The sequence below is a fragment of the Strix aluco genome, chromosome 6 (assembly GCF_031877795.1).
Source record: "Strix aluco isolate bStrAlu1 chromosome 6, bStrAlu1.hap1, whole genome shotgun sequence".
Classification (NCBI taxonomy): Eukaryota; Metazoa; Chordata; class Aves; order Strigiformes; family Strigidae; genus Strix; species Strix aluco.
In genome coordinates, this window is record NC_133936.1 from 8,477,741 (window position 1) to 8,498,178 (window position 20,438).

Here is a 20,438-nt window from a genome sequence, read left to right on the forward strand (position 1 = left end):
CCATAGGAAGTCCATTAGCTTATTTTACTATTCTGGGGAATAGAACACATTTTCTTTTCAGAAAGAAGTCACTGTTTGTGCTTGGGGTTATTCTTCCCACATTAGTACTATGATTAAGACAGTGATTTCATACTCCACACATGCAAAAACTGTGTAATCTCAGTATTATCTATGACGAAAGTAAATGCTGACTTTTTAATCTGCAACATTATGTGTATCTGTATGTATCAAGTACATACACACTGTGGTTGCCTTTAAAAAGTCATAATTTGCCAACAGCTGTCACACAGAGATGTCAAATTACCATCATTTTCCCAAATATTTCAAAAAGGAGATCTCTGCAGTCGTGTGGGAAGACTGGGAGGTGCTTGCTTTTTTCTTTTCTTTTTTTAATAGATTCTTCTGTAGAAGTGCACAGCAAGAAACTATCAACAATGGGGAGTAAGTGGTGCAGTTCCACACATTTTGCTAATTTTAAACACACAAACCACTTTCTTTCACCAACTGAAAGTTAAACATCCTATTTAAATGTAATCTACTAAAGTGTTTTAATGTGCCACAAAGATTATGGGAATGGTACAGAAAACCCCGCCAAGCATTCTAACTATGGGGACAAAAGTGGATTTATTTCAAGGTATATACTGTCCCTTATCTTGAGCTCCCTTGACTATGGGGCCACAGGCAAAGCACACCACAAAAAGCACACTCTCGATCTTTCTCTCTGCACAGATGAAATAGAGGAAGGAACTGAGTGGTGAATGAAGTGCTTGCTTTTCTTCTTTTCTCCCCCAGAGAGTAGGGTTGCTCTAGGTTAAAGTCACTGGTAGGGCAGAGCAAGCATGAGTACTGTACAGCTTTCAGGTATTCCCTAACTTTCACATCAGGGATGTCAAACAAAGCACATTCTCAGCTGATAATCTCCTTGAGCAAAATATCACATTTAAGAAAATGAAAAATGCCTTTATCCATGTTTCTCAAACTCGTTGTTAAATGTGTCTGTGACTGTAAGTTGTCATCCCAATTTTCTAATAATAGCTGTCAATCCACAAAACATGGACATGATGAAAACCATATTCTTAGGACAGAGAAGACAATTTAAGCTCCTTTACATTTGATCATTTATTTTTCCAATGCTTTTAAATTAGGAGCTCATTTGTAGGCAGTGAAATGCATGCACTTCAGATAACTGTCTATCTGTAGCTATTTTTGCCACTACTCCCTCTTGACAAACTTACTTTGGTTTCTCTCAGTAGAAACTGCAAATCCCGCCCACTGAGTATACCATGGTTTTTTACGTAGCCAGGAATATAAATGGTGCTTGTTCCATGAACAGTTCCGTGGACTTCCATATAGGTGTGGATGATGTCCAGATAAGCCTTCTTATCCTGTAACAGCAACAATATTTTCAGTCTTTACACATTTCAAGCAGTAGCGTTCAGAGTTGTTTTAACTCCTGTACCACAAAAGCCAGAAAGAGACGTTCACTAATTCTGATATGATTTCTATAATACTTCATCTTTCATTACATTATTAGTTTTGTTTTCTACTAGACTGGAAGAAAACTGCAGCTTTTTTATTCATAGTATAGGTATAAATAAATCAATACCAAGGTCCTATTAATTTCTAATTGGACAAAAACCAGGTCACCATCAGATAGCTGTAATCTCAGCATGCCTAAACAATGTGTGGCCTAAAAATACTGAAAAACTCATTCTGAAATATCAATTTTTCACTCTGTTTTTTGTCAGAAATGCAAGATAATCAGTTATTGTTTATCATCTTTATGAAGGGTGAATCTCACCTTAGTAAGACACACACTTGCCAACTGAATAATTGAATACAAATCTTTATCTAAATACCTAGTATCTGAGTCCCGTGAGATACCTACAAATATTGCACTTACCTAAAGTTTTAAAGGCATTTTGGAAAAGACCTAGAGTAATGGCTTTAGGGTTGCATTAAAAAAAAAAAAGTACACCCTCCTAGTTTACAAACAAGAATTACTTTAATTTTCAATACCATATGTTTTATGAGTTTTAAAGACTACTAGCATTCCAAAAGCAATTAGCTGTAGACTGTATTTACAGCCACTATGCAGCACAGATCAGAGACACTTTCCCTCAATATTTGCACATAGTCTTAGTAATAGCTCTAAAATCAGGCAACAAGTTTCTGTACTTCTTGGCAGCAAGAGAGTTTTTAAGAATTCTACTTTCACTCACTATTTTGTCATGTAAATTCTGTACACTGTTCTTCCACAGCCCTGTGTGAAAGCTGGCCAAGAATTTTAGTGAAGTTCATTCAAAGGGCAAGTAGACTGCTGAAAATCCTGTCTTTTCAAATCTTGGAGGAGCAATAAGGTATCAAGCCTAGGTGAATGAACACTATCACTTCTTAAAACTTTCTTGCTAAATTGATTGTTGGTATACATTCGAACACACAGGGTATTTAATGTCATAAAACAACTGGCTTCTAGCTTTAACTTGCTCTACTGGTGATACTGTTTGTGATGAAGTAAATTGCCTGATTCATTATTAAATCACCCTGTTCTGGTCGCTATGCCAAGGCTGCACATGTCAGACAATGTCCTGGGCTAAGTATTACATAAAACAGCCACCAAATGGAGACAACTGTGCTTTCTTGTTTGATGAGGCTGCTGTTATTGTTAATTAACACAAATTATTTACAAAACTAAAAGCTTGCTCCATTTTTTATTTTTCCTTTTATTTCAAATTTGAATTACTCTGAAAGAGATGTTCCTCCCATTATTTGTAAAGTAGCATAATTAGAAACTGTTGAGAATCTCATATACTTTGTTAAGAGAAAACCCACTGCAGAAATTTTCTTTGCAAATGTGCAGGAAAAAAATAAATGGAGTAGCCTGGTCTTGTTTCCAGAATACAGCAGTGGTCTGCTGCTAGAGGCTTACCTTAATCCTGCCAGCCTGGCTTTTAGAATAAACAGAGCCTAGGCATTAAGCTTTAGTGTTTTCAATGGGAAGAGAAAGCAATGAAGCACAGGTACTACTGACATGATCTGCCTATAGTAAGAACACCAATGCACTTGCCTCAGATTTTACTGGCACACGTCACACAGATTGATGACATGAATGCACTGTAACTCAACAAAAATATGAGAAGCAAGCAGCTAGAAAGAACAAAAGCAGGATTGCCTAAAATTGCACTCACTTATTTTAACAATTTCCACAATAAATTTTCAAAGATGAATGTAAAATGGACCAAAAGAAATGTAGCATTTTCACAGGTCTCCTATTTATATGTGATGCCAATAAAAACCTAGTGGGACTTTAGAGAAGCATCTGTGAAGCTCGTTGCTAAAATTCTGCTGGAAACACTCTAATACATACAATGGACCTTGAATTTAGCCCAAAGTATTCCCCAAATCATCTTGTTAATAACGGTGAATCTTCCTACTATATCCATGTGCTGTCCTCTATACAAATACCAGCACTTGATTGCTATAAAACAGGGAAAACAAGATTAAAAAAAAAAAAGTATGCTAAGGTAGGATGAAAAGAATAGGCTCCCATGCTCCATTTAGAGTAGTACTTTTGGGGGGTGGAGGGAGTTTTTACTTAAACTCTTAAAGTTACAAAAATATCTAATAAAAATTATTAATAAATTCAAACTGAGCAGACATACAAATTTATACTTAAAATTAATATATAACCAACTAATATGATTTAGGAGAGAAAGCAAAAGCAGTAATAAAATCAGCATGTTTTAAGCCTCCCTGCAAGTGCAAGCAAAACATTAAATTAGCTATCCATAACTTTAACTGGGAACATTACTTAAGCATATGACTGACTTCTTTCCTGATTCAGAGTCTAAAACCACAGATAAAACATTTAGTATCCCAAACAGTATCAATTTTTCCATCCATAACATTTACAAAAATAATGGACTTTTAAATGGTGTCGCTGGGTTTCCACCTCCACAAGATAGGGTAACTACTGCAGACTGCACTATAGAGTCTATAGAAATTATTTTTCCTCACAAAGGAAACCTTGTAGATAGATAAGCATAAGGGATCAATATGTTAAAAGAAAAATAATCTATGAATTAGTTTTCAAACCACAGGAGTGAAAACATGAAAAAAACCCACACACAATCTGAGAAAAATCTTTCATCCCCCAAAGGGCAAACTTCTTTCTTTTAATCAAATGAAATTTTTAAAGAACAACTGGAACCGAGAGCAGCATCTTCCCTTTATTGTCTGTACATAAAACAATTGGGTTTAATTTTTCCAAAAGTCTTTCTTTCTGAAGAACAAACAAAACAAAACCCAACCAAAAACTCAGAAAGCACAATCCACAAAACAATCACTTCTTTATTCCCTTATTCACTCTGAGTCAAAAGCAACTGCTTTCATAATAATCTATAAGGTTCCATAAAAATACCATTAGCACCTTATACAAGTCTCACTAACATTTGTCTCCCTTTGCATTTAAGCAGTCCTGAACTTCCACATTCCTTGCAGAAAAGTGTTATTTTGAATCATAAAAGTATATATTGTTAGAAGCCACTTCACAAAAATAATCAGGACACATAATTCAATTCTAAACATTAAAAACGTTGAAGTAGAAAATGAGAGAATGTAAATATGGCATTTATAAATAGAAAGGCTACAAGTAAATGAATTGAGGAATGTGATTTGCAAACAAAATATCAGCATTCCTTCAACTGCTAATCCACTTCCTAAGTTTGCTTGCTTGGGTGTAGATATAAATATTCTTTTCTCTTAAAGCATTTGACAGTAAACTCCAGATTTTGAATTCATTTTGGAGAAAGTAAAAGAGAAAAGATCACGGGCTGCTGGCTAGTAATGCAAAATCAACATTCTCTGCAGAGTCTGTATCAGACTGCGCTATTCACCCATCTCTGCTGTCCATACTGCAAATCTAGACTTTGAGTGTGAAAGATAACCACATAAAAAAAGGCAAATTATTTATCCTCAGAATCAAAATGGAAGAGTAACAGTCATACACACCTTTTCTGAAACATTTTTTTAGCATCTAAAAACAAACATTTCATTCAGGAAAGTACTTTTTTTGATCACTGACTGCAGAACTGTTATTATTGCTCATCAATTATTTCCAGCATCATGATAAGGCCTTTCTCATCAAAGAAATCAAATGACAACTGTCTGGTAAGTCTTTCCCTAGGACAATGTTGACAAGAAGACACAGTCTGAAAGGCTGAAATTTTAAGTTTGGTGGGTGAAAAAATTAAGTATAAAAGCTACAAAAATGTGTGATAGAAGCACAATGCATTAAGAACTAAACTCTGCTTTTAGTTTTCTTGATATAGTAGATGGTGGTAATTAACAACTCCACTTTACCATCAGTTTGTCAGTTGGAGGTAATCAAAGTATTTTGTAATTTTAGACCATTCAAGTATCCTCACAGAACACCAGCAATTCAGCACTGAATGGAACTAAGCACCACATATGCAGAACTACAGGCTGACTACATTACAGAAGGCTTGGTTCAGAGTCCTAAACTGGTTTACGGGTTGAAAGTTCAAATTGCAAAACATATGTAAAACAGCCCATATATCCAGTCTCACTTTCTTACATTGAAAGAGTCAGAAGACAACAGTTTTATAAAACTCGACAAATATAACTCAGAAAAGTATGTACTGGGATAGATGTCTGTGTATATCCTAAATGCATACCATTAACTCTAGCAGTCCTAATATTTGGGTGCTTATTTGCCAAAGTGTCAAGTCCAAGGTAAGCTAAAATCCAGTGTATATGCAATGTATGACAATTGAGATTGTGACACAAACATAAGATTGGAAAATCTCTCTTTTTGAGAACAGTCACGCTCTCAAAAGACTTTTCAAGACATCCTTGAATCATGAAAATCCTGTCTCCTGGGGAACTAGAAGAGAGCACAAATACTGGAGAATTCAATGTACAACAATATTAAGAGTAAAATAGATAGTGTTTAACAGTTTTACAATGGTAAATCACAAAGAGTAGATGATGTCTCTTGGAGCTCAAATATGGAACTTTCAAACTGCTAGCCAGAGTACTTAGTGCAGAGTATAGAATTTATAAATGGATCTGGAAAGGATTCGGTGATTCATGACTAGTAAGTGTGAATTCTACACTGAACAAATTACCTGAAACTTAAAATAAAGTGTTAACTATATAATCATAAAACCCACAAAACTACAATAGTCAACAAAATTGCAGTAGTCAATTCTTTATGTAGAAGAAAATCCTCTCTCACCAAACTTGTGGTGTTCTCTGAAGAAGTCAATCAGCATGCAGAGACTCTTTAAAAGTTCCTAAAGGAACTAAGTTTCTGGGAGAGAAGGGAATCGGCCTTGTGAATGAATGGTCAGCATGTGAAAGAGAATACAGAAGTGACAAAGTGTGCAGTCAATACATACTATTCAGAGTAGCAAAACTGAAACCAGTTTCAAAATGTTGCAGAAAAACACCACAATACTGAACACTTGGTGGTGTAAAGCTTTTGACAAAGTCTCCTCAGTAATCTAAGGGATGGAGTGACTAGGAAATAGAAAAACTGATAAATTCAATATAAAGTGATGCACATGTTGAAAAACAGTCCTAGCCCCACATATGGTCCTGAGCTAACCAACGTCACTCAAGAATGAAGACTTTGCACTACGATAACACATGATTACGGTCCATGAAAAAATTCAGTCCAATGTTCAGCAGCAGTCAGAGTACCCACCAGCCAAATAAATGATAGGAATTATTTGGAAAGGAATAGAGAAATAAAGAGAGTATCATTGAACTGTTCTATAAAAACACGTTCTCTCCCTCCTCAAACACCATTGTGCTTCTGGTCCCTTTTATCAAAAAAGAAGCCAAGAACACTGGATGTGGTTCTGAGAGGGATAAGAAGGACCCAAGCTACAGAACATTTTCATCATGACATACCGAAATCTGCAACAACTTCATTATTGATTCTTCAGCTGGGAAAAGACAACTTGGCAGAATATGAGAGAGGTTTATAAAACCATAATTAGCATAAAACATGGAGAGTGACAGACTATTCATGATGTCCTCATGCAAAGGAAGGCAAACAAAGGTAGTAGGAGGCAAGTTTAGAAAAATCCAAAAGTTAATGATTCCTCCTGCAACAGGTCAGAGATTTGAGGGACTCCATGACAGAGAATGTTGTGGAGGTAAAAAAGTTTGCATAGGTTCATGATCAGACAAGTGCTTTGAAGCCATCTCTTACTGAGATCTCAAAAGGGTGGCAACAGTCAGTTTATCAATAGACAGATTCAGAAAATACCCTGAGCTGAAAAAGGCTGGAAAAAGAGAGAATACGCAAGGTAAGTACTATGTAACTTTGCCATGCTTTTGCTCTTCCCTAAATGTCCATTTATGGCTTCTTTGTTAGGCACCTACCACATGTATCTGCAAAAAACACACATTAGCAGATATATATATTATTTATTTACACATATGTAATCTTTGCACAAAGAATTAATAAAACATCTCAGTAAAGACTTGGGTTCTTCAAGATCTGCCAGCAATCCTGCTTATTCTGTTCACTATCATCTTTACCTATTTCATTCATCATTTCTTGCAGTTCTTCATCCATGAATTTTTCTCCCTTTTTTTCCTCCACTGAGGTTTTTGAAAGATTTGACAATTTCATTGTCATGTAATGTGCACTAACACCTAACAGGAATTTCCTGTCCTTTGAATGGAAAATTCCAGAACTAACAATGAGACATACTTGTGCACTGTAAGTGCTGAAGCAGAGAAGTACAGGGGTACAGAAGAAAATAGGAAGTGAGACCACAGGAAGAAAAGGGTGTGTTGGTTTTGTGATACACAAATACTAGTAGATGACTGCATTAATTGGTATTCTAAGACCTCACTAATTCATTTTGCAGTTGGAGAGTTCTGCAAAAAGAGAAGCTGATCACTGACCTGTCTGAAAGGTAAAAATTAATGGAAAATATTTTTTTCTTTCTTTCTTCATAATAATTGAAATTCTGGTTGTCATAATAAATGTTGAAGAACATGTACATTCACGTATACTTATTTATTACTGCACCTGCTCATTTGCTTTGATCTACTTGGGGTTTTTTGATCCATACGTCTTTCAGAAGCAAATGGTGAATTTCAGAAATGTTGCTGAACTGAAGTGTCTGGCTCATTTCAATTTGTTATGTGGCATAAAGCAGGACAGTGGTCCTGGTGACAGCAACTGGGGTAAGTTTTGATTGATAGATAAGCCCACAGTGCTGTTGCAAATTTGGAGGAAGACAAAAACACCACGAGAGAAGTTTGTGAGTGCACTGACCATGTGGGTAAGAAAAGGTGAGAAGGATCTTTTCTCCCTTTCCTTATGTTTCTTTCAGCTTAAAAACATGAAATGAAATGTTCAGCCAAAGTACGTTCCTAAATATGAAGCACAAAAACCAATCAGAAGGAAGGGAAAAGGCAACACTGCCAGTAGCAAGACACTGATCTCTGCACATAATGGAACTATTCCTAGAAGTATAAATTTTCCTCTCTGACTTCTCATTTTCTTACTCCCACTTCATGCAAGAGGGCATACGATGGGGAAATTACATACGTCACATGGAGCTATAAAGGGGAAACGTTAGTAAGAACAGACTTGGTTATGTATTTTCCCATTGAGAATAAGCTAAACGTAACCATTTCCCATCTCTGATTCTTCAAAACTTGTTATGCAGATAGTATACATTTAAGAAGAATGTCCATCTTGTCAAGTGACATTAGTAACAAACTTACACATTATTTTGTCTTTAAATATGTAAATATTTTTAACACAACTCCAATACACTATAATAGAATCTACAAAAGCAATCATCATACAATTGTTATGCATTGATGGCTATTTTCTGATATAAGCAAAATTCTGACTTCTGTCACAGAACCCCACAAAAATAGAAATAGCAGATAGTGTAAAATGAATCCTGACTCTCTTTTCTTTCTAGGATAGAAGGTAGAAGTATTGGAATAGTATGACAGGAAGTTGCAGAAAGAAGAACAAAGAAAAGACTTAGATGGAAACAGGAGCTAAGATGACATGAAAGGCTTCAAACATTCCCTTTTAATTGAAATGTTCTGTAATTAAAGCCAATTTTGATAATGCAGAGCATTATGGGTTTCACTTGCATTTTATTCATTCCTTCTTTTTCACTTAGGAAGAGATAGGACTCTCTTTACTCCTTAGTACTGCCAGAAATCCCAGACAAAAACACAAACCTTTGATTACAGCAAACACAAACGAAACTTGGCAAATGTTGCCCTTGATAGCTTACCTCTAAGGTTAACCTTTAGAAATGTGGCAAAATTCTTTAGAGCCTCCTGTTTGTAATCCTCAACCCACTTAAGACTGATCTAGTTATCAGAGGGAAGTAAACAAGATCTCTCAGTCTCTGCAGCTTACATCCTTCCTGACCTCCAGACAGACATACCCACGCTTGCCCACAGCAATATGGGATGAGTGCCACTGGTCTCAGGCCACAGGCTGATGTTTTTTTCTGTATTCAGCAGAGCTGACAGAAGTCATCACTGTATTCCTCCCCCTGTACTCATCATGTTCATATCAGAGTTTAGCCCCACTGAATGATGTGGGAAGGCAGAACGTTGTCTGTAAGCAATCCCTAATTCTCTAGCTACAGTAGCCTGGTTAGTGTACACAGTTTAAGCAGGTGGTCTGAGCTAGCCTCACCAACTCTGCCCAGCCATGCAGCAGAGCTGGGAATATGGGGATTTCCAGCAAGGATGAAATGACAAGTAATTTAGCTTTTATTTTTTTCCCACAGGCCTAGCCAGACACAGAAAAGGACCCATGTCCACGGCTATATAAAACCATGATGACAGTTAGCTATTCCAGTCCCACCCCAAGGGAAAAAAGGTCCTGTGCATACCTCAGTTCCACGTCAGCCTACTTGGTTTAAAATTAAACAATTTATTTGCAACTGCTATTCCCCAAAAGTACCTCAGTCTGGGGACTGGAACACTCTCTTCTCCACACTGTGCTTCTCTAATGACTGATCAGACCCAGCAGTGAGAGTATTCTGTGGAGATTACACTTTTCGTTAATTGGCCACGTTCAATATAAAGAAAAGGAGCAGGATAAACAGATTAGTCTGGTTCCGTACAAGCCATGATGGCAGATGAAAAGAGCATTCAACAGGAAAAATGAAGGAAACATGAAATAAGCAAATTACACAGACACAAGATTAGTTCAGGCTTTCTGTTGATCACAACAATTGGATTTTATCACTCCAGATAAGACATCCCACACTGTCACTGATTCAAAGCCTATCTGTGGTGATTGCACTTTATGTACCAGTGCACATGGGCATGACTGCAGTTACAATCTCCAAGTTACGGTTTTAACATGCTTGATGTTACAAGCATAAAGTAAGTATTTTAATATGGCCAGGTATTAAGTTATACGCTTTGGAAGAAACAAGACAGGCAATACTGATAGAAACTGAGCACTGACTTGAAAAGCAGCAGTTCTAAAAATTGCTACAAGAGTCTTGGTTGAGAAGTTGTCTAAACATGAGTTCCTAATAGTGAAAAGGGGATATGCCTAACAATGCCTATATATAGTATTTCTTTTTGATTTGGTGCTGGTACGGCCCACGTGCCCTTTGCTAACATTCCCATTTCAAGAGGAATGTGAATAATCTTAAAAAGGTTCAGAGAAAACAGACATGTGAGAACACTTAAGGATTAGAAAGCACAAAGCTCTCAGTGGTTCAGCACAGACAGGCTTTTCAGGAGATGACTATGGGTTGGCTTTGATCTCAACCCATATATTCCTACAGGGAAACAACAGAAACATCGTCAGTGCAGCAGACAAAGTCGTTAACTGCTACTAAGACTGGAAATTACCATTTGGAAATCTGTACCGAAAATAATGCCAAGTCTTAAGGTAGAAGACAACTGTCAAGGATTTTACCAGAGGAAATAGTGGGGTTTCCATCATGTGTGATGCAAAAAATCAAGATTGGATGTTCTTTTCCAAAAAGCCACATTTTTGTCTTAATCAGCCCATGAGTATCCTGTGTGTCATACAGAATCTCAGACTAGGCAATCACAAATCTCCCTTCTGGGCATATAAGCTATTAATACATATTACTGAATTCATGCAGACTGAATAAACCGAGAAAAACATGTCAGTGAAAAAAACCCTGGTGACTAAGCAACTATCTTGTTCCTTAAATCCAACTAGTATTCAACAGGTTGTTCTGCTGATATGTACTACAAATCAGGTCAGGAAGTATAGATGATTATTACATGCAACTGTTCCTGAGAGACTGATAATGATATCAGGAACTAAAAAGTACAAGAGCCTCAGTCAGAAAAGACTCAAATGAAAGGATTCTGCATGCTGCAGACAGAAGAGGAGACTGCAGATGGGGGCATACTAAGTTGTTCTATACCATAAGCCAAACTGAATAACTGTCACAGTATTTACTACCATGCAAAGCAAAATTTTCTTTCAAGACACAGATTACATGGCTTAGTCCAATAAAGCCAAATATAAACCTGAGAGATCACAGTCGAATACACACAGCTAATATACACATATTTCCCAACATAATAGTTAAGAAGTATCCAGCTCTACATTTGTGCTACCACTGGCAACATTCTTCCATTTCTCTTAAGTTTTTGTTTTGTTTTCTCTCACAGATGGACCATTTACTCGTAGCTATCATTTTTCAAGAATTTATACTGTATAATCACAGCTATCAGACTAAATGTTGCTTCTGTGGTTCAGAAAACTGTGCAAGACTAATATTCTCATGCCAATGAAAGGAAAGAAAAAGTGAGACACGGGTGCTCTCACACTGTCATACTGTTTTGTCCTATGTATGGCACAGCATGTACTGATCAGTTCCTTTTCAGATAACAAGAGGCTTAAAATAAGGTCTTTTTAGGCAGGAGGGAAGGCATACAAAGTTATATAGGCACCCAGAGCTAGAGGTAACGTGGAAGAAATCCAGTTATTAGTGAGTAATTGCTTTTCTTTGAAAACTGCATGAGACACACACTCCCAGGTGTGGCAGTCTGGAAGAAGGAGCTCCAGAAAAGGACAGCAGACAAAAAGCAGAGACCACTGTGAGATTAACAACACAGTATACTTTAATTCGGTGAAAATATGACTGAACCCTGGTGGTGTTATTCCGCAGCTCTTGTTCGCAGATGGGAGACAATGCAGTAATTCCAATATTTAAGAAAAAAACCCTCTGATATTATTACAGGGAGATAAAATGAGATTGAACACTTCTGGGGTCTTTAGTGAAATACAATTTCCAGTTCAAAATGCAGCACATTTTTGGTGGTAAATATAAGAAAAGAAATAATTGAAAGACACATTTGCTTATGACAGATTAAAGTTCAGAAAGCCTCTGACACATTCAATTTCCCATTACTTTTAACAGCTTCTGCATTTTCCAAAATTATTGTGATATCAAAGCTACAAAAATTTTTTATTCTATCAGAAAGGTGTATATAAACATCAAAAGATCCACATTAATCTAGACGGAAGTTTCCTCATCAGAAAGACTTCAAAATGTTCAATTTCATTATTTAAATGTTTATTTTCAGAAAAAGAACTTAATAGATTTAGAGAGAATGGATACTTTTAAATTTAGAGTTATGCTTTATTATACTGATCAAAATAAACTTGCTCAAGTATATGAGTATGGAAAACTCACCTTCCAGAAATTATCTACTTTGCCATAAACAAGAGATTGATTCTGCCTTTTGATGTCATTAATGTGTTTAATGTCACTGGAATTCAGATGCTGCTCTACCACAAATCCAAGGAAGCTGTTATCCGGAGTGTGAGCTGTAAGAAACGGAGCATATTTAAAACCTTTTAAAGTATCAGTTAATGTTACAAAAGCATGAATGTTGTCAGAAAAGTAGGTATAAGGAACGTATTATTCAACAGATCACTTCCTTCACATTCATATTAAGAGATATATTTGCTTGCTTTATTATTGAGAATAGTTTTTATTAATTTTAAGTCCTGCTGCATATGTCCAATAAAATAAGCAGTTATTTTCTGGATCGTTTCTGACAATAAAAATTCGGTAGCTGGACCAAGGTCAATGATAATGACTTTTTGTGTGCTGAGCTTTATTATTAAAAATATGAGAATCAGAAGAAATCCAGCTTGACAATATCAGAGATGTAATACCAACAATTTGAAAAAAACCTGGATATATGCTTGTTAACAAAACTCCATGTAGCTCAATGTCATAAATGAATTTTAGTAAATTTCTTGGGTTCACCTCCTATATTGGAAGAGCTAACACCAACCATCCAACTCACTGCGTATTATGTATTCGTGCTAATTACTAGCCTACAAAGTCACGCTATGCAGATCAGAATATGAATTTCATTGCCTAATTCACTCAGATATATCTATCATAAAATACTGAAAGGTGACAACTGAAGTTGGCAAAATTGTTGTCAACTCAGCACCCAGACAAAAAAGTGCATGCAAAGGATATGCAATTTACTTAGTTTTCTGTATTATTTTCAGTCTCTGTTGGTCTTTTTCCAGCACTGACATCTAGCAATACTAGCCACTGTTCTCCTCCTACAAAGACACAGACTTATAGGCTCATTAAAACTAAGATTTTTTTTTCGGCCTTTTTTTTTTTTTTCCTTTCCCTTTTTGTAGACAGGGTGTTTAATTCCAGGGATGGACTCCAACATTCAACACTTCAGGTAAAAATCCATCTCTACTATATAAAAATTACTCCAACGTGTGGGATTTTTGTGCCTCTCTAAAAAGTGTCATAGCCTTACAAGTTTACATAGAAATAGGCTGCAATAAACACTAGGATCTCCTCTATAAACCTCCCTTTGAAATTCTGGCACACAAGCTCACAATTTCTTACTAAGCACATTTTGCAAAGTTAAAAAAAAACCCCAAACAAACAAAAAAAGACAATGCCTCAGGCACTTACGTTACATTCAATGCTAAACCTATAGTCAGTGTTATAAAAAAAAAAAATCAAATTGTATTGCAATTATGAGGTTTTGCTTTTTGATTCCTGAAAATCAGCCAAGTGGATAATGCAGTAGAACAGAGAAACCATACAGTGTATGCTTCCCTCTACCATTACATTTAGTCTTTCAAATGACAATTACTCTTTTTCACAAAAAATGCCTCAGCAACAGCTAGGCACTCACTTAGACCCAAGGACTTTTTAGAATTTAGCATAGCAAATGGCACATTGCAAATATGCCTGAAAAGGGGCATTTTTCCATCCTTTCATATTTTTGGATGAGAGACTGCATTCAAAGGAGAGGCAAGGGAGTACACACGCAAAAGAAAAATAAACCTTTGTTAAAGTTAGCACTTAGAACTAGTGAAATTCGGTGCCTCAAACATCACTGACAGGAAGCACTCAGATATCTTTAAGCAAGATCATGCAGTTTTAAAAGTACCAGTCCTGTTATTTCATAAAAGAATTTAAATAAAAAAACATAAAAAGGGGGGAAAAAACCACTCATGCTTCTGGGAAGCTCAGAGAACAGTCAAGTATTTGGTAATATGCCACAGGTTTGAATATGGCTTTCTTGTTGCTCAGTAATAATTTTCTGCCCTCATAATCAGAGTTCTCAAAACATAATAGAGTCTGGGGATCTTGGGAAGCTGTCCAGGGTTCCAATCTGTCATAAAATCTTTACTGGTGTGTAACATGCACTTTTAATGACAACCCTATAAAGATGGTGCTATCTCTGCAGCGGAGAATAAAAAACAAAAATAAACTTCAGATATCACAAAACATGCTGACTCTTCTGCACCTAGTACAAAAAGCAGCAAAATTCTTGAATAATCTATAGCACTGGAATCACTCATGCTTCACAATGAGTTTGCTTGCAATCTATTTACCACTTTTCCTGCAAAGGAAAACCCACTGTCATTTCCCGTAGCAAAGACTGGAAATGGTTACTTATTGAAATTCCAATATTGTCATGCTCTTCTGAAAATTCATTATGAAGTGATTTGCTCCAAACAAGAGACTGTATTAGTAGTCTATACTGCCACAACAGAGATGATCTTGGTATTTACTTTCTTCTGCATTTCATGAAGTGGATTGAGGAGTGCACACACACAGCACACAGCTGTACCACAAGTATTTGTGCAACTATTTTCCTCAAGTGCATCATCACCCTTGGTGCTATCTTGAACAGGTCCTCACACACAAATTTCCCAACAGCTGGACTACTTAAATACAGCATGATTGAGCTTTCAGCTCCTTTTCCATTTAGGACATAAACCAATAAATATTGGCAAATCATGTGGATATGGAACAAGCTCTGCTTACTAATGTCCAAAAAGAAACTCTGCAATCACTTCCAAGTCACATTTCCCCACCACACGTTTTGTTACTTGCTTTGAAACAACTGTGAATGCAGTCTTTTATCTTCTGAACAACCTTCACTTATATTTCTCTGGAAAAACTTGCACAGTGAATGTTGACAGACAAAATATGCCTCTCAAGAATTTTACAGGGCAACTGAAATCAAAAGCCTGTCAACCAGACAGCAGCATGTATAATTCTGCAATGAAAAGCAGAAAAGTTTGAAAGACTTGACTATGAAGTTTAATGAGAGAGAACAGTGCATGTCCTGGCCTGAGTCTCAGACAGGGACCACCACCAAAATTTGCAGGTCAGGCTGGTCAAAGCCAAGTGTTTCTTTACAGACTTAGGCTCAGAAATTGCTGTACACAAGAGCATGCACTTTCCTCTTTCCTAAGCCTCGCTTACCGTCAAGCTAAGTGTACCGTTCACCAGTAGTGAACCTTTCCACACCTTTCAGAGATAACGAACTACTACTACAACATGCAAGAGAAAGATCCTTTGATTCTAGAACCTACTGCCATAAAGTCAAAGACTAGGGCTAGAGCAAGTCACAGTAATCATTTAATCTGATGCAATTTATAAAGATTTTATATTTTTTGTGTTCTGTTTATTTTTTAGGGCGTTTTTTTGAAGATATTTAACGATGCTGAAAACTACTACTGGTTTTTCAATAGCTTTGTACACTGCTGGCAAATAAATATGAATCAGTTCACTTCAGGATGAATGCTCACAACATGAAAACAAGCTAGGTGAAAATTTTGATAGATTCACAAAGAAGTAGAGACAAAAAATTATTTTTGCTGAGTGTTAGTTTATTAATCTTGACTGCAAAGAAACCATGAAGGCATTGTGCTGCTTAGTTGTTGATGGAGAAAAGCAGAAATACAATGACATAGTTAACATAGTTACAAACTTCAGTTTAACATGATGAAATGCAAGAGTGCAGTTTATAAAAATGCAATCCACCAAGTTCCTCAAAAACCTATCACTCCATAGCAGGATTTGAGAAGGCAAAACTAACAAAAGTAAACTCACTGGCACTTGAAGGAAAAGCCAAACACCACTTTCCACAGGTACCCTGATAATAAAGTTCTCTACCATTATTTATACTGATATTGTTATTTTGATAATAAGTTAATTATTATTTGATGTAAGTTGATATTGCTGGATGGAAGCCCAATAGAGCTTTTGCACAGTCTACAGACACTTACTGACACTTAGGATGCTGCCCGTTTAGTAGCTGCATTTTATTAAACCATGAATTTGTCTTTTATAATACAAAAATTCCTCTCAATGACAACATTCTTTTTTAAAGCTCCAAATTATTTATAAACACAGGGATACTTACGGAACATTGTATAAAACTGCTGTGGGTTAAGGTTCCACTTTCCCCAAGGTGTCTTGTGGCCTTTAGACTGGGCATAGTGGGCATGGTTAAACTCTGGTTCAGTTCCAAAGGAATCCAGAACTCTTAGCATACACCTAAAAGAAAAGAAATAAATTACTGTAGGTACACATGCATATGTACATATAAGCATGTATGTGTATATATACATAGTTATGATAATTAAGATGATGTGTTTTGGTTTTGTTTGCAACTGTGGATGATTTATAAACTGAAGGTACATTTTCATTTCAAACATTTCTGTTCATATTACATTCACAAAGACATTACAATCAGCAAATTCAAGGATATATCAGACATTCAAATAGCAACCCTTGAGCTTATTTTGGGTTTTTTTGTTCTTACAGAACGAAGTTATGCTTTAATATCCAAGTAGAGCTTACATTCCTGAGGCTCTGAAGTCAAATTTAGGCAGAAGAAGAGGGGATTCTTCATCTGTTTTCTAATGTTCTCATCCATTACCACAAAATCAAAGGCAACAGCCAAGGGCCATGTGCCAAGAAGATCAGAGCAGAATAGTACTCTGTCTTCAGACAATTGTATTTAGTCTCCAGGTTCTGACTTTTGGGTCAATTAGACCTACTGGAGAAGCACTGAAGACAGTTAATTTGCTGAACACTTGCAGACCATTTATTTGTTTATGAAACATTTTGTCACAGACTTTTGAAGGAACAATATAAAAGTCAAATGTCTTCAACAACCAGTCTACAACTAAGAGAAACCCTGGCATTGGATTACAAAGGGTTTGGGATGAGAGAATCACACTCACTCCTTTATTTAAATTCCTATTATAATTCGTTGAAAAAAAAATTACTTCATTTACGAGTGGCTCCTTTCAAGAAAGGGCCCATAGTACATGAAAGGCAGAAAAAGTCTCAGTACGAAGAAGGCAGCACACATTCTAGCACACAGATTCTACAAGTTACGTTTCCAAAATGCAGCCTGCCAAACCTTTGATATGGCTTGGACAGGATCATCACAGTGACCATTGGTTCCACTGCAAAAGAATTGGATTATATGGCTCCAAAGCTGCTGACCCTACCATTCTTCAGCCCTCCACAAACAAAATTTTCAGAAAAGAAATAGGGTGTGTTCCTACATCATGTGCCACTATGTTATAAAGACATGAACTCTTATCATTGCACATTGTATCAGTGGGCTTGGATGTGCTGACAAGAGACACAACCTCATGAGTGGCAGAGAAGGGAAGTAGCTGCAAAAGTTACTATTAAAAACGGCTATATTTCTCAGTCTTCAGCATTTCCTATGCTCCAAGCCCATATATATTCTCTTCAGTAAAACACTAGGATTTTGGCTCTAAAATGTGAAAGAATTTAGCTCCCTAAAGGTGAAAGAACTTAGCTCCAACCATTTTTGAGTTTTAAAAGATTAATTTAGTCCCAAAAATACATTTAAATATTTCTTATATGTTGCTTCTTTCTCTAAAGTATCCATTAAATTGGGAAATAGAAAAAAAACCAACAAACCCAGCAACTTTTAAACTCTCATATAAAATGCCACCTTTGTATTTGAAAGTACAAATAGAGCAAATTTTTTTTTTTAATCTTCAGAGACCTTTCAAGCAAAAAGAAAGTCAAAATATACAACATATTATGATTCACCAAACAACAAAGCTGACAGATCAGTTTCTGTGCAGTGTTTTATGTCAACTGTTCTCAATGAAAATATTTTACAACAGTGGCAATTATCTCCACATCATACAAAATACTCCAGCAGGACCAAAACAACTTCTGCACTGATGAATCATTCAGTAATAAAAGCCCTCTTATTTCTTGGCAGGCCTTAAAACAAAATTCTTATCAAATATACAGCTTTTGGCCAGGTACTTCAGTACAGGGGAATGAAAAATGGGTGAAAGCTACTGAAAAACTGCAGCATTACTGGAGTTTGTCAAATTATATACGTAAGGAGGACTACATCACATGTGATCATCTCAAAGTGCTTTGTTTCCTATCTTTTTCCTGTATTCAGATATAACATATGTAGCACTAATTGTTCATAGGGATTTGTGTAACTATGTCCAATACACATAGGGTCTCTGAAGCAGGACAGGAAATGTGATGCAATGGAAACTAAGCTAAACCAGAAATCAGATAAAATAAAAAATATTTATGATTTGGGCATAAAGTAAGTTGGAAGAGAGAAAAAGATCACAGCAGAAAGTGCAAGTGTTTGCAGAAATGGTACGAGAGATCAAAGGTTGAAGTGGTGAACCTAATCCCTGAAATGCAGCAGAAAAAAAACCTGGTACAGATTTAAAATTCAGAAATTAATGTAATTAATGCCAGTTATGCTGAACTGATATTTTAAGATATGTAGGAATGCCTTAACTGTCTGCCCGAGTGCTATGTTCTCAATTTGTTTCCCTTAGTGTTTTAAATCTCTTTCAGTTGAACTATTTCAGAATAAAAAGTTTGATTTGGCATACAATGTTTTAGCATTCCTAAAGTGAAATATTTAATTTTAAAAATGGAAAAGTGGTATTTTTTTAAAATCGGGGATATATTTTAAATAAAAATGTTAATTTAGTGTGATTTTAACTTCAGTTTTTCACTCCGTTCCCCCTTCCTTCCTAAAATGTCACCAAGCTTTAGCAGTGAAGTTGCATGCCTTGGAATTGGTGTCAGACTGATGAGTCTGTTCACCGACTAATTAAAAAGAGGATCGGTGGGTAGCAAACTGCTTATAGAAACATCCATATTAAAGTCTTCTTTCTTCTAGCATATTAGAAGTGACAATTTTGGGTCTTGTAAAAAAAGTTAAAAGTAACTCAGGGTTATCACCATTTTTAAAGTGAGTGTTTTTCCATATATATTGGGCATAAGCACAGTCTTAACTGGGCTTAGTGGAAGTATTTATATACATTTACTCATATCCTTCTCCCACCTGAGGTTATAACTCTTCTCTACTTATATATACTTCATCTTTGCATAAGCAAGCAATGCTGTCCAGCAGCACCCATCCCTGTCAGCAACTAGTGCTTATGCCAGCATAAACTGTTAAATAAAGGGTACGTATATGCCAGTGGCTGCAGACATCTTCCTGGGAGCAAGGTGGTCAAAACCCAACCAGTTCTGGTTTGGAAGCTCTGTAGGTGCGTTGAGCTCAGGCACAGCAACGTGCCAGCACAGATACATGGATTCCACACTGTTTTGGCTTATGTCCAGCCAGCTCAGATCATGAGCATCTCATACCTGCCGATGCAAATCCTTGCAGACACACATATAAACTTTCAGGCCACTCAGTACTTCCATTTAAAATGTAAAACCTTAGTCAGAAAATAACCCTCCTAAAACAGATGTATTCTAGAGAACATGTAAGAAGCAGGAATGTTGCTCATTTTTCAGGATAGCTGTCATGTTATTTTATTTCAAGAATACAGCCAGTTGGATTTTTGGCATATGGGAATGAGTCATTGCTAGAGAGACTGTAGAAGAATGAAAAAAATACCAGATTCTTATGTGCTGTACGGAGGATGCATGTGCTAAGAAAGGCAATGAGCTGCACTCCTCAAACTATATTAAGCTACTAGTTTTTATGTTGCTTCATTGCACATAAACTGCATTCAAATATCCAGACTTCAGAACTGAAAAAATACAGCATATGTC

General features: G+C 36.3%; 1 protein-coding gene across 6 annotated transcripts in view; it reads right to left on the bottom strand.

Annotated features, from left to right (window-relative positions):
• MGAT5 (alpha-1,6-mannosylglycoprotein 6-beta-N-acetylglucosaminyltransferase) overlaps positions 1–20,438 on the bottom strand; it is a 135,617-nt gene that overhangs the window by 27,674 nt on the left and 87,505 nt on the right. For all 6 annotated transcript variants that reach the window (XM_074828607.1, XM_074828609.1, XM_074828608.1 and 3 more), the window contains 3 exons: positions 16,753–16,886; positions 12,732–12,865; positions 1,236–1,385 (listed from right to left, as the gene is read on the bottom strand). In XM_074828607.1, coding sequence (XP_074684708.1) covers positions 1,236–1,385; positions 12,732–12,865; positions 16,753–16,886 — 418 coding nt within the window. The remainder of the gene's footprint in view (positions 1–1,235; positions 1,386–12,731; positions 12,866–16,752; positions 16,887–20,438) is intronic.